The sequence below is a fragment of the Danio aesculapii genome, chromosome 3, assembly GCF_903798145.1.
Source record: "Danio aesculapii chromosome 3, fDanAes4.1, whole genome shotgun sequence".
NCBI classification, from domain to species: domain Eukaryota; kingdom Metazoa; phylum Chordata; class Actinopteri; order Cypriniformes; family Danionidae; genus Danio; species Danio aesculapii.
The window spans coordinates 33,274,658-33,288,244 of NC_079437.1; the positions used below are offsets into that span (position 1 = coordinate 33,274,658).

Genomic DNA, 13,587 nt, shown 5'->3' on the forward strand with positions numbered 1-13,587 from the left:
AAAAAAGCAGAAGTAAAGCTGCAGGGAACATGATTGTTGCTGATTTCAGCTCTTTACTCCACTGCTATGAACAATACAAAGAAAATCTTTTTAACAGTGAGGGGCAGGAAAAACAGAGTAGTTTTGCATATGGTAAAAAGATGAAGCATACAAATCTAACCAATCATTCAAAGCAATGAAAAAAAATGTATAATCTAAATCATAATCAAAATCTACTTATATTTCTGCAATTGCCACCAAGAGCTACTTAAATTAATACATTTAAACAAACTCGTTGGTCCCTTTTTTATTTAACTCTTTATAGGGCACTCACTATGGCACTCGCTGGGCATTTTTGCAAGACAATTTTAACTGTTATGCCTAAAAAGGAATATGATGCTTTGTAATCAGTGTCAATAAAGTTTGGTATCATATATATAGTTCCTCCCCGATAACGGGTTAAAGATAGGAGGAAATACAATCAAATTTATGGAAAACTCCACTACAAATATGGTTAATGCATTCCATAGATGTAATAATTTATGTCTCATGTTCTAGCTGTCACACAGCTGCTACGATTTGTTTTTTCTATTTTGGTAAGCTTTTACAATACTCGTCTGGCAAAAAAGTCCAACAGTTTTATCCTAAAACATAAATATGGTTATAAATATTTGAACTTCATAAAACAAATATTACAGTACATGATTATTCTCATGTCGGTGATCTGATACAGACAACAACAACTACAATAATACAATAGTAAAGCTGCAGAAAGAGTTCAGCAAACACAGACAAAATAGTAAAAACATGTTGATTATTGCATTCAGATTTGTACAGTGCTGCAGTTGTATTCATCACTGTGACACTCTTGCACAATAATATACAGCAGTGTCTTTAATCTTCATATTATTCATCTGCAGATACATCTGTTTCTTGCTGCTGTCTCTGGAAATGATGAGGCGCCCCTGAACCGACTGAGAGTAGTATGTAGTACCACCAGCTGAGATGTACGCCAGCCACTCCAGACCTCCTCCTGCAGCCTGTCTGATCCAAGACATGTCATAGTCACCACTGAATCCAGAGACTGTACAGGTAAATTTGTGAGATCCTCCAGGTTTAATGAACGCTGCTTCAGACTCGGTCAGTGTTTGACACCAACAGACTGAAATACAAACAATTTAACATGAACATTTACAGCATTATTACACATGAAGAAACATGACTGTCAACAGTTTTCTTCTTACGTTCTGTTAGAGCAAACATGATAAAAGCCAGTGTGGACACAATATCCATTGTCATGTAAGAAAAAAACAGGAACTTCACACAGTAAAGTCATAAGTTTTGTGTCTCAATGAATAGTATGTGGGCTTTTAAAGGGGACAAGAAGCTTGTTTGCATATTCTGCCCTTTTTTATGGTGGTGTTCATTTATAAGCTCAGGCTTGTAGGTAATTGTGTAAGTAAAGTGGCTTTTGAATTGATTCAACTACATTTTTTTTCCAGAATCATGAAAATTTACACACCCCCAACAATAGAAAAAGTGGAAGTTTACTCTGATTTGAGTGCCGGCATTAAACCTTGATTACATTAAATTAAACATTACATTAAATCTAGAGGTTAGATGAGTGAGTGTTTTTATGTTTCATTACCACCATTGAGGCACAAGCTAGTTTTGCAGATTACCACTTTTGATGTATTTCATAGTTTGTGGCATATTTTGATATTTCTGTTTATAGTTTCTTTAATGAAGTTAATAAAATGTTACTGAGTTTTATAACATGTTAATGGGTAAGAGTTGAGTTAGTTGTTAAGATCTCCGTCTCCCAGTCATGTTAATGAGGGCTATGAAATGTGTGTAGTTGAAGTTAATACTAAAGAAAAAAAAAAAAAAGATCCCTTTCTGAAATTTTTAAAATCTTTTTGTTCATGACATTAATATTTTCTCCAAAGTACATTATGTGGTTACTCTCCAATTGTTCCAAACCAGCTTGAGTTCTTCTGTTGGACACAAATTAAGATATTTTAAGGAATGTTGGAAAGCAGCAGCCCATTGAGTTCCATATTATTTTTGTTCCTACTATATGGATGTCAAGACTGCTGGTTTCCAACATTCTTCACAATATCTTCTTTTGTGTTCATCTGACGAAAAAAATGTCTGTAAGTTTAGAACTTTTAACACTTGGGTGAATTATACCTTACAGGATAGTCCTCTGCAAAGCAGGAAAAAGCAGTTATATTGCTGCTTAGTTCGTAATCTACCAGTGCCATTTGAATTTGTGTTCTTAAAAAATTGTTAATCTTGTTAGTTGCCAGATTGTTAATATTGCATTATACCCCTTAGGTTTATGTTCTACATTTCAGCCTCTTTAGTTACTGTGTTTCTTCTAGCACAATAATACACTCCAGTGTCTTCAGTCTGCAGCTTTGTCATGTGCAGATACACCTGCATTTTACTGTTGTCTCTGGAGATGCTGAATCTTCCTTCAACGGCTTTAGAGTAATATTTGCTACTGCCACTTGGAGCAGAAATGTGTGAGATCCACTCCAGCGCTTTCCCTTCAGCCTGTCTTACCCATGATATATCTGCATCTCCAACATTAATCCCAGAGAAGGTACAGGTCAGTTTGTGTTCATTCCCTGGTTTGATTATTACTGACTTCGATTCAGTCAGTGTTTGACCTTTGCACTCTGTTGAGAAGTTAGAAATACATGAAATTATACAGTTTTAGCAATCAATAAATAAATGAATAAATAAATAAATAAATAAATGGCAATTAATTAAGAAAACATTAATAAAATATATCAACTGATGTTCTTAAAATAAATCTTACTGTTTAGAGATATTAATATCATTATTAAACAGCAGGTAAATCTAAGAAACATTTTGCTGCAGTTTTTGTTAAAATCTCACTGACAAAACACTAAATTGGTTTAAAATATGAAGTGTATTTAAGGCACTCAGTCTATAATGTAATTTCAGTTTGCATAGCCCATCCTCTTAACGATTTGCATGAAATGCTCAACCCCAAACATTAACTCATTGTGAAGAAATGATTGTTTCTTATGTGGAAATGTATCATGTATTTCATAGTTTTCATGATCAAAATATTGAGTTTGAGTCAAATATTACTAAATTTTTTTCAGATTTAATAAGCAGGTGCTTATGAACTGTATATGGAGACTGTATGGGTTATGAATCTTGCTCAATGATTAACCATCCAGGCTTTAATTTTATAATATTTATGATGATTAATACAGACCTTTATACCTTCGATTATTTGTGAAACTGTTTATAAAAATGCATTTAAATGCTGCAAGCAACACTGAACAACTATTTTGTTTGAAAGTTGTGTGAAAGTTTGACATATTTAGTGATTTTCTGTTTGAAGAGTTTTTGTTCAGTCCTGCTGTGTTTTGTGCAACTGTGAGTCCCGTGCACAGTAATACACAGCTGTGTCTTCAGTCTTCAGGCTTTTCACCTCTAAATACAGCATGTTTTTACTGGTGTCTTTGGTGATGGTGAACTGGCCTTGTAAAGACTGAGCAAAAATAGTGCCAGTGCCAGTATCAATCCGTCCAATCCACTCCAGTCCTTTCCCTGGTTTCTGGCGGATCCAGTGCATCCAGTAGCTGCTCATCGAGAATCCAGACACAGTACAGGACAGAATGACTGATTCTCCTGGTCTTTTCACCACAGAGTCTGAGGAGGTCAAAGACTGACCACTAACAGCTGAAAAACATGAAAACAATAGTTGATTTCTGCAGAATGAAATGACCAAAATAACAGAAGTGAAATCATTCTCACTCGAAACAATCATCAGCAGAACTGCAAATTGTAACACGTCCATCATAACCTCAAAAGAAATAGAGAGAAAGAAAAAGATAACTCGTGGACACAAAAAATGACTGATGATCCAATTTATAACACAGTCTTGTGAGAGTGACATTGATCCTCCTCTCTGTTAAAATCATTTGCATACAGAGAGACCTGCAGGTGTAAGAAGCACCTAATGGCACAAATGGCTGAATTCATGAAGGTCTTTACCTGCATACTGTATCTGTAAAGACTAAAAAACTCAACGGAATTTACTTTATATTTAACAGACTGAAATTTATTGTTTTGTGTTCATGATTATTTCAGTATTTTGTTGCTTCTTTATTTCTTAAAGTGTTGCAGTCACAGATATCAAGGACACAGAAATGGACACAGACATATGATGCACGTTAACCCAGTGTTTCCCAACCCTGTTCCTGGAGGCACACTAACAGTACATATTTTGGATGTCTCCCTTTTCTGACCAATTAACTTCAGGTGTTGGAGTCTCTTCTGATGTTATGATAAGTTGATTCAGGTGTGTTTGATTAGGGAGAGGTTGAAAATGTGTACTGTTGGTGTGCCTTCAGGAACAGGGTTGGGAAACACTGCATTAACCAACACCATTTCAATTCAGATGACTTTAACTTGCTCACAACAAAATGTAGTTTTCTTCATCTCATTTATACAGCTTTGAAGTCAGAGATCTAATGGGAAATATTCAGAAATTAAACACTTTATACTTTATATTGAATTATCCTGCACATAGCTGTAACATTAGATTTTTAAGAGTTCACACTTTTCTGATGCTTGATTATGAAGCGAGGTAGGCATGCTGTCCCGGGAGAGAGCCCGGGGCTCACTGCCGTTTGCACGGTGAGAGGGGCGTTTGATCTCAGGTAGGTCTCAAGAACTCCCTCTGTCCCCCTTGACAGTTAAGAATGTATAAGAATACAGATTCATATTCTAGATATTATTTGTTCAAAGATAGATCTAGGAGTGAGAGATGATGGGTTAAAGAGCATGTTGCTGATGGTTTAAGTTGAGTGCTTGTATGATTTATTGTTTTAGAGTGTTTTCAGTGTGATATCAGTTAGTAGGTATGTTGGAATCAGGTGTCTGTTGGACATGCTGGAAAATTATATAAATTTGAAATACAGTAGTTCAATATAGAATTATTTTCTTCCTCACAAATGCTCACATGCATTAGAAGGTAATGGATAAAATATATATACTGGTAGTCTTTAAAGAGTCATGGCTATGACCAAAAAAGAAAGACTTATACAGTTCTGATGATGCTCCAAAAACTGACAGCTGGTACTTTATAACTACAATAAGAGGAAGTGTATTATTCATGTTCTAATAATAAACCTTTTTTCACTGTGTTTCTGAGTTCTTGTAGAGCTGCTTCATCAGATGGAGTCACGGTGGACTCTCGAGCACAGTAATAAACAGCAGTGTCCTCTTCTCTCAGACTCTTGGCTTCAAGATACTGCATATTTGAGACACGTCCTCACTCAGAGTGAATTGGTTTTTCATGGAATCTGCATATTCAGCACTACCAGAGCCGGAGTCAACTCTCCCAATCCACTCCAGAGCTTTTCCAGGCTTCTGCCGTATCCAGTGCATGTAGTGCTCTGTCATTGTAAACCCAGATATTTTACAGGAGATCTTCACTGTTTCTCTGGGTTTCTTTGTCACAGCAGGTGACTGATCTAATCGAATGTCATCACCACTGATACCTGTGCAATAAATGAAAATAAGCCTTCATTGATGAGCTTCTCACATGTTAAAACGCTGCCAAGAAAGAAAGTGATGAAATTACCTTGCTGAAAGACAATCACCACACAGAGGAGATGCCAAATATTCATGTTCATGTTACAAAATAAAGAATGTGATGCAGTAGCCAAAAACAGCTTTAAATAAATAGAGATAAACAGACCGGGTCCTTTTTAAAGGGAACAAGCAGAAGTCTGTTTGCATATGCTGCCCTCTAAAGGTATATTTACTTTGTGTTTGTGTGTGTTCTGAATAATCTTTGTAACGTTTCCTGACATTCAGGCTGTTTTTTTCATCACGCTAAGAGTCACAGTTTAAGCTATATATTAAGTAAGTGTTTATTTGTAATCAAATTTTAAATCTGTTATTCTTTAGCTGAAACACAGTATCTCACATATACAGTAGATAATAATAGACTCCCTTCACTTGTAAGTTTGAGTAAAGTGTTGTTAAATGTATCAGAGACAATGACAAAATTGAAATAGCTGAACATTTCTAAATGCATTAATAATGGCAATAAATTAAAGATTAATAGTTTTTCAGATTCCCATTTGAACTGTTTTGGCTTTAAAAATGTACAGATTATGCAAAGAGCTTTATTATACGCTGTATAGCAGGTATACTGTGTTATTTGAGCAAACAGTGGTTACTTTATTTTACAAAGTATTTTACTTTGTTGTGCACGTGTTTTAGATGTGAAGACGATCCTCAAATAGGTCCCTTGTACATTCTAATACTGACATCAATGAATGAGAACGCCTAGTTTTTGATCAAATGTGGGCATGAACAGTTTAATTATGTTAATGGCCTTTAACTTCTTGTATTACTGCATTGTTCAGGCTCAATAATAAACTCCTGTGTTTCAGTCTGCAGCTTTGTCATGTACAGATACACTTGCATTTTGCTGCTGTCTGTGGAGATGCTGGATCTTCCTTCAACGGCTTTAGAGTAGCACTTTCCCTTCAGCCCTTCATTCCTTCCAGCGCTTTCCCTTCAGCCTGTCTTATCCATGATATGCTTAATCCAGTGAAAGTAGAAGTCCAATTCAATCAGTGTTTGACCATTACACTCTGTAAAAATAAAAGTTAAAGCATTGTTTTCAGCAATCAGGTATAAAATAGTATAACAAATTATGAATTTCTAAGTCATGCTCACTAGACTATAATGTTTAAAAACAGACAGGTACGTTTAGGGTCTATTTTGTTGCAGTTTTGAAACTGCCATTGATAAAATGCTTTTATTAAATTAAATGGGTTTTATAAGACAGAAAACACAGTTTAATTTGCATAGCCTCTCCTCCATCAGACTCCATCAATAAAAAGTTGACACCAAAAACCTTTGCTTAAAGCCTTGGCAGTATCTATATATTTATTTTTGTTTAATCCTAAATCATCTGATGCTATACAGCCACATAACATTTTCTACTTATTTATTTTAGTGAATGGCTGCAATGATGAATTACAAATTGCAATAAACAATCAAATTAAGTTAAACATGGACAAATAAGATTCTTCTCTTTTGTTGTTTCTCAGGAATTAAGGATATTTTAAGGTGAAATATTTACACTGTATTGCTGAACAGCAAATCTGTAACTGTTCATTTGTTGATGTTTCAAACAGCAAAGCTCCACCGATGATACATGGCACCAAAAATCTATGACTCATGATTTTATGCCACTGCCTGATGAGATGTATTCCAGACCTCCTTCTGCAGTCTGTCTGATCCGCGACATAGCATAGTCACTACTGAATCCAGACACTGTACAGGTAAGTCTGTGAGATCCTCCACATTTAATGACCGCCGCTTCAGACTCAGTCAGTGTTTGACAGACTGAAATGCAAACAATTAAACATGAACTTTTACAGTGTTATTTACACATGAAGAAACATGACTGTCAACAGTTTTCTTCTTACATTCTGTGAGAGCAAGCATGATAAAAGCCAGTTTGGACACAATATCCATTGTAGCGTTATTAAAACAGGAACTTCATACAGGACAGTCATATATAAGTTTTGTGTCTCTTGATGAATAGTGTGGGGGCTTTTAAAGGGGACGAGACGCTTGTTTGCATATGCTGCCTTCTAAAGGCACATTTGTGTTTTAGTTCTCTTTTTTGGTGCTGTTAATTTATAAGCTCAGACTTGTAGGTAATTATGTAAGTTAAGTGACTTTTGAATTGATTCAACTACATTTTTTCCCCAGAATTATGAAAATTTTACACACTGCCAAAAAATGAAAAAAAGTGAAAGTTTAGTCTGATTTAGGTGCCAGCAATGAACCTTGAACACGTAGGGTTCTATTTTAATGATCTAGGCGCAAAGTCTAAAGTGCACGGCGCAAAAGCATTAAGGGCGTGTCGAATCCACTTTTGCTATTTTATGGATGGAAACATACACTCTGCACCCTGGAGCATGGTCTAACAGGGTTGTGCTTATTCTCTTAATGAGTTATGAGTGTGTTTGAACATAATGCGTATTAAACCAATCAGAGTCTCATCTTCCATTCCCTTTAAGAGTCAGTTGCATTGCGCAATGGTGCATTTGCTATTTACATGACAGACCTTGTAAGTGTAAAAACTGAACACTTCACTAATGAGAAAACAGATAAACAGACCATCTCCAGCGCGAGGATAAAAAATTTGCCTCCTCCATTTGGCCTCTTTACTTTCTCTTTACTTCACTGTTACTCGTTACTCTTTACTTTACTCCTTTACTTTCATGAAGTAATGAAACATTGTTGTACGCACCTCCACTGAAAGCATCCATAGCCTACATATTTAATTTCATTTGTTAAGCGCAAAGATTTGTTTCAAAACTATTTCTAAATTCAGTTTTAATTTCAGCAAACTAATAAATGAACAATAATAATGAAGTGTGGTCAAAAAACGGAGTTATATCCACACGTCCTATTCTTATGCCCCATATGCACCTGACAGGTGGACAAATCTAAACTTGTTTTATTAAAACAAATATAAATATGCATATAATAAATAAAACTGCTTATAATAATAACATTATACAAATGTAAATTGTTATGAATAAAATGAAATAGTGCCCCCAAGATAAAGAAGGCATTGAGGCAGTGATTTTATATTCATGTAGAAAATAATATTTTGTAACATTTTAATCCTTTTTTTTTTTCATATGTAAAGATATTTGTGTATTGCTGTACATCATGTGTGTATTAAGCAATGTGTAGAGTTTGGTTGCATAGGCTCACAACTAACGCACTCTGTGCTGGACTTTAATACTTTAAGTCAGTACAGGAATTAAAGTGTTAAATGCTTAAAGACTAGTTTGAGAGTTAAAAATAATCTAAATTATTTTCAGCATTAAACAGCAAGTGCTTAAGAACTGTATGAATGTATGAATTTTATAATCTCTTTGATATATTATCCGGACATTTATTTGTGAAACTGTTTATAAAATTGTATTTAAATGCTCCACACACTACTACAGTAATAATCAGTTGACTTGTTGAATAGTGGGGAAGTTTGACATTTTCAGTGATTTTCTGCATGCATTGTTTTTGTTCAGTCCTGCAGTGTTTTGTGCAACTGTGAGCCTCGTGCACAGTAATACACAGCTGTGTCTTCACTCTTCAGGCTTTTCACTTCTAAATACAGCATGTTTTTACTCGTGTCCTTGGTGATGGTAAACTGGCCTTGTAAAGACTGAGCAAAAATAGTGCCAGTGCCACCATCAATCCGCCCGATCCACTCCAGTCCTTTGCCTGGTTTCTGGCGGATCCAGTGCATGTGGTAGCTCATTGAGAATCCAGACACAGTACAGGACAGAGTGACTGATTCTCCTGGTCTTTTCACCACAGAGTCTGAGGAGGTCAAAGACTGGCCACTAACAGCTGAAAAACATGAAAACAATAGTTGATTTCGGCAGAATGAAATGACCAAAATAACAGAAGTGAAATCATTCTCACTTGAAACAATCATCAGCAGAACTGCAAATTGTAACACGTCCATCATAACCTCAAATAAAAAAGATAACTGCTGGACATAAACACTGACTGATGATTCAGTTTATAACACCGTCCTGTGAGAATTTAAGTGACACTGATCCTCCTCTTTACTAAAGTCATTTGCATACAGAGAGACCTGCAGGTGTAAGAAGCGTCTAATTGCACAAAGTCATGTGACTGAAAGTAAAGTGTAAGTTCTATACCTGCACTTCTGAAAAGACTTACAAATTCATTTGATTTTAGTTTAAATTTGATAGGCTTTTGTTTTCAAATTTCAATTTCTGTTAAATTATTGTGGTTGTTTCAGCTTGATTATTTAAGTATTCCACCATTTCTTCATATCTTTATTAAAGTGCTGTGTGACAGACTGTAAATGTAACAGTAAAATATAAAAGTTTAAGCAAAAATAGAGCACCCCAAATTATTATTTTTTTTTTACTTTCTTTTAGTTTTTATTTGAAAAGACCTCAATAATAAATGTGTTCTGTTATATGAACTGAAGTGTGTTCAGTAAGATGAGGGCGCATTACACTAGCGCAATGAGGAAGTTTGTTCTGGTTAAAGGGCAAAGCTATTAAAGAAAGCGCCAGAACGCAGCAGATCCTAATCTGTGTGTATTGCATCTTTCTTACAGGTAAGTCGGTTTTATAACCCAATACTCATTTATATTGAAAACTACGAGGTTCATAAGTATCATAGATGATGGTTGTGCAGTTAATGTGATTGTTGAGTTCTAAAAACGAGTACTTTATATGCAATCACAAGTTGAGTAATAGAGTTTACACTGCATCATATTTTAGAAATATACTGTGTTAATGAAAGATGCTTAACAACTTTTCTGTATTTCCTGTATAATCTTGGTAGATTTGTTAAACTGGATAATGTGCTATACTGATGTTACTCACTGCAGTTAAGGTGTAAAAGGGAAAACACAAACTGCTGGTAGTCTGGAAGGGTTAAACACATTATACATAGATAAATGAAGACTGTAGATTTTGATTAATTGTTTATTTAATCAAGTTTATAATGTTGTTGTACTCTAGTAAAGCTGATTTTCCTTTGTATAATACCTCCACCATATCTAAATAGATAAGTGTATCATTAAGATAAATTTATGTGTCAAGTGAAGGCATATGGTGGTGGTAAGACACAAAACGTGTTGAATCATATACAGATGTTATTGCTGCTTTAAAATGTATAAAGAGAAATGTTAAGGTATTACGTTTATTGACTTCATGGATGAAAATTGTAATACTGTCATTTGAATTGTCCAGAAAGCATAACCTGTGAAGGAATAATGTTAATAGTTATTGACTAAACGTTTTGAACTTGCTGTTTATTTTGAAAAATGTATGCAAAAATGTATTGCTCTTTCTTACAGTTACTGGCTGTCATACTTCACTGTCTGAGGCTGGTAACAGCTGCACAGTTACAGACCTCAAGGACAAATAATGAACACATAGTCAGATGATGCACATTATAACCAACACCTTTTATGTTTAAGTGACTTGAACTTGTTATAGGTATTTCCCAGTGCTGGGTTGCGGCAGGAAAGGCATCACATAAAACAATTGTAGTTCATTCACTGTAGTAACCCCTGAGAAATCAGGCACAGTGAGTGACAAGGATAGTGAGTGAGTGAGTGAGTGACTTTAGCTTGTTCACAACAAAATGTAGATTCAGTAGCCTTATCAACAAATTCTAAGCCATGATTGAACGGAAAAGCACAGAAATTGTAAAGCACCCAATGCTCTTTATATTAGATTTCAAGTCAGAAGAATACTGAATAAACCAGAAATAACATTTAATTTTCAAGTTAAGAATGAATTGCTGTAGTTATGCATTTAAAAAAAATATTGATTTGGTAAAATCCAGACTCTGTTAAAGAGCATTTTGCTGATGGTTTGTGTTGAATGCTTGTGTTGTTGTGGTCATTTTAGATTGTTTTCAGCGTGATATCAGTCAGTAGATCTGTTGTCATCATGTGTCTGATGGATGTGTTGGAGAAGAAAACCAAGATCAAAGAAAAAATAATTTGAACTTCAATATCTAATTCCTTTCTTCATCATAAAAGCTCACATCACATGTTAATGGATATAAAAAGTCAAATTATGCTGGCTGTATAAATATCATGAATATTAAAAAAAGAAAGAATACTTATATAGTAATGATGCATCTATAAAAACAATGATTACTAAAATTTTAGAATTATGATAATAAGAGCAACTATTATTCATATCCTCATAATAAACTGCTCTCTTGTCACTGTATTTCTGAGTTCTTGTAGAGCTGCTTCATCAGATGGAGTCACTGTGTTTGTCGAGCACAGTAATAAACAGCAGTGTCCTCTTCTCTCAGACTCTTGGATTCAAGATACTGTGTACTTTGAGAAACGTCCTCACTCATCGTGAAGTGGTTTTTATAGAGTCTGCATAGATAAGATAATCAGAGCTAGAACTGCTGCCAGTATTAACTCTCCCAATCCATTCTAGAGCTTTTCCAGGCTTCTGCCGTATCCAGTGCATCAAGTAACGTGTCATTGTAAACCCAGATATTTTACAGGAGATCTTCACTGTTTCTCCGGGTCTCTTTGTCACAGCAGGTGACTGATCTAATCGAATTTCATCACCACTGATACCTGTGCAATAAAAGAAAAAAAGCCTTCAGTGATGAGCTTCTCACATGTTAAAATGCTGTCAAGAAAGAAAGTGATAAAATTACCTTGCTGAAAGACAATCACCACACAGAGGAGATGCCAAATATTCATGTTCATGTTACAAAATAAAGAATGTGATGCAGTAGCCAAAAAACAGCTTTAATGAATGGAGATAAACTGACCGGGTCCTTTTTAAAGGGAACAAGCAGAAGTCTGTTTGCATATGCTGCCCTCTAAAGGTATATTTACTTGTGTTTGAACTTAATAAACTTTTAGTTTTATATGCTTTCAGTTTTTATGTATTCCTAATGTGAGTTGAATTGTATCATCTTGTGTGACATTTATAGCCCTACTGAATGCACAGAGTTTAATTCATTACTGAAAATAAAAAAGCAATAGCATTGCCTAGCGTTATATATTTATTATAGTTTAGTTCAACATACTGTTTTTCTTGGGTTTTCATTTGAAACAATTAATTAAATTAACTTATTGTTTATAAAAACAATAATTTACTTCTGAGTCAATGTATTTTTTTCTTGGACATTATAAATATTTTGATTATGTTAAGTTACATTTTCCATTTTCAACCAAGTCAAAACTCTGAATTGAGGGTAATTTATACATTTAGCTGTAACAAATTACAGTCATTTTTAGGTTGTTCCAAAGTGAGATTATACTTAGATCTAAGAGTAAAAATGAAAATTGTATTTAAATCAATTTAAACAAAACAGAGCCAAATGTTTAGCAAGAATTAATATGAATCCATGTTCATTCTGTTGTAATGACAATGACACTTATTTTAAAGTAATTTATGATGACACAAACACATTACACAAACAAACACATTGCATTAAAGAACAGAAAGAAATGTCCACAGTTTATTTTGCAGTTAATTCCAATCTGGGGGAACTGAAACTACTTGATTTATAACGTGTTTTTTTTATTTTCAAGTAGTTTCAGATATCAATATGCATTTCAAAATGTAGTTTAGTCAATATATTTTTGGCCTTTTTTTTGTATATTTAGCAAAATATGAATATACCCCACACTGCAATATATTTCAAAATATGCCTCAAAGCATTTTTTTTTTTTTTTTTTTTTTGCTTTTGCTGTGCTGTATTTTATGAAGATGGTTCTTTGTAAATAATCAAGTGTGTTTAGATGTTTTAGGGATTGTGGGTATTTTACATTCTACTGACATCAATGAATGATACCCCTGTCTGAACTGTTTTGATCATACACTGTATGTGCACGAACAGTTTATGTTCTGCTCTTCAGCCTCTTTTGTCATTGTTTCTTCTAGCACAATAATACACTCCAGTGTCTTCAGTCCTGCAGCTTGTCATGTGCAGATACACCTGCATTTTACTGTTGTCTCTGGAGAT

At 34.5% G+C, this 13,587-nt stretch overlaps 1 pseudogene and 4 gene segments (V, D, J or C); all 5 read right to left on the reverse strand.

Annotated features, from left to right (window-relative positions):
• Positions 1-833: 833 nt before the first annotated feature.
• LOC130220526 (Ig heavy chain V region 914-like) lies at positions 834-1,272 on the reverse strand. The segment is given in 2 exon segments: positions 834-1,141; positions 1,224-1,272. Coding segments are annotated over 2 exon segments (357 nt in total).
• Positions 1,273-3,376: 2,104 nt separating this feature from the next.
• LOC130220537 (Ig heavy chain V region 914-like) lies at positions 3,377-3,859 on the reverse strand. The segment is given in 2 exon segments: positions 3,377-3,708; positions 3,784-3,859. Coding segments are annotated over 2 exon segments (378 nt in total).
• An 839-nt stretch (positions 3,860-4,698) lies between these two features.
• On the reverse strand, positions 4,699-5,692 carry LOC130220547 (immunoglobulin heavy variable 1-69-2-like). The segment is given in 3 exon segments: positions 4,699-4,719; positions 5,174-5,534; positions 5,618-5,692. Coding segments are annotated over 3 exon segments (434 nt in total).
• A 3,411-nt stretch (positions 5,693-9,103) lies between these two features.
• On the reverse strand, positions 9,104-9,589 carry LOC130220549 (Ig heavy chain V region 6.96-like). The segment is given in 2 exon segments: positions 9,104-9,432; positions 9,508-9,589. Coding segments are annotated over 2 exon segments (375 nt in total).
• Positions 9,590-11,842: 2,253 nt separating this feature from the next.
• On the reverse strand, positions 11,843-12,351 carry LOC130221336 (immunoglobulin heavy variable 1-46-like; annotated as a pseudogene).
• Between the last annotated feature and the right edge of the window lie 1,236 nt (positions 12,352-13,587).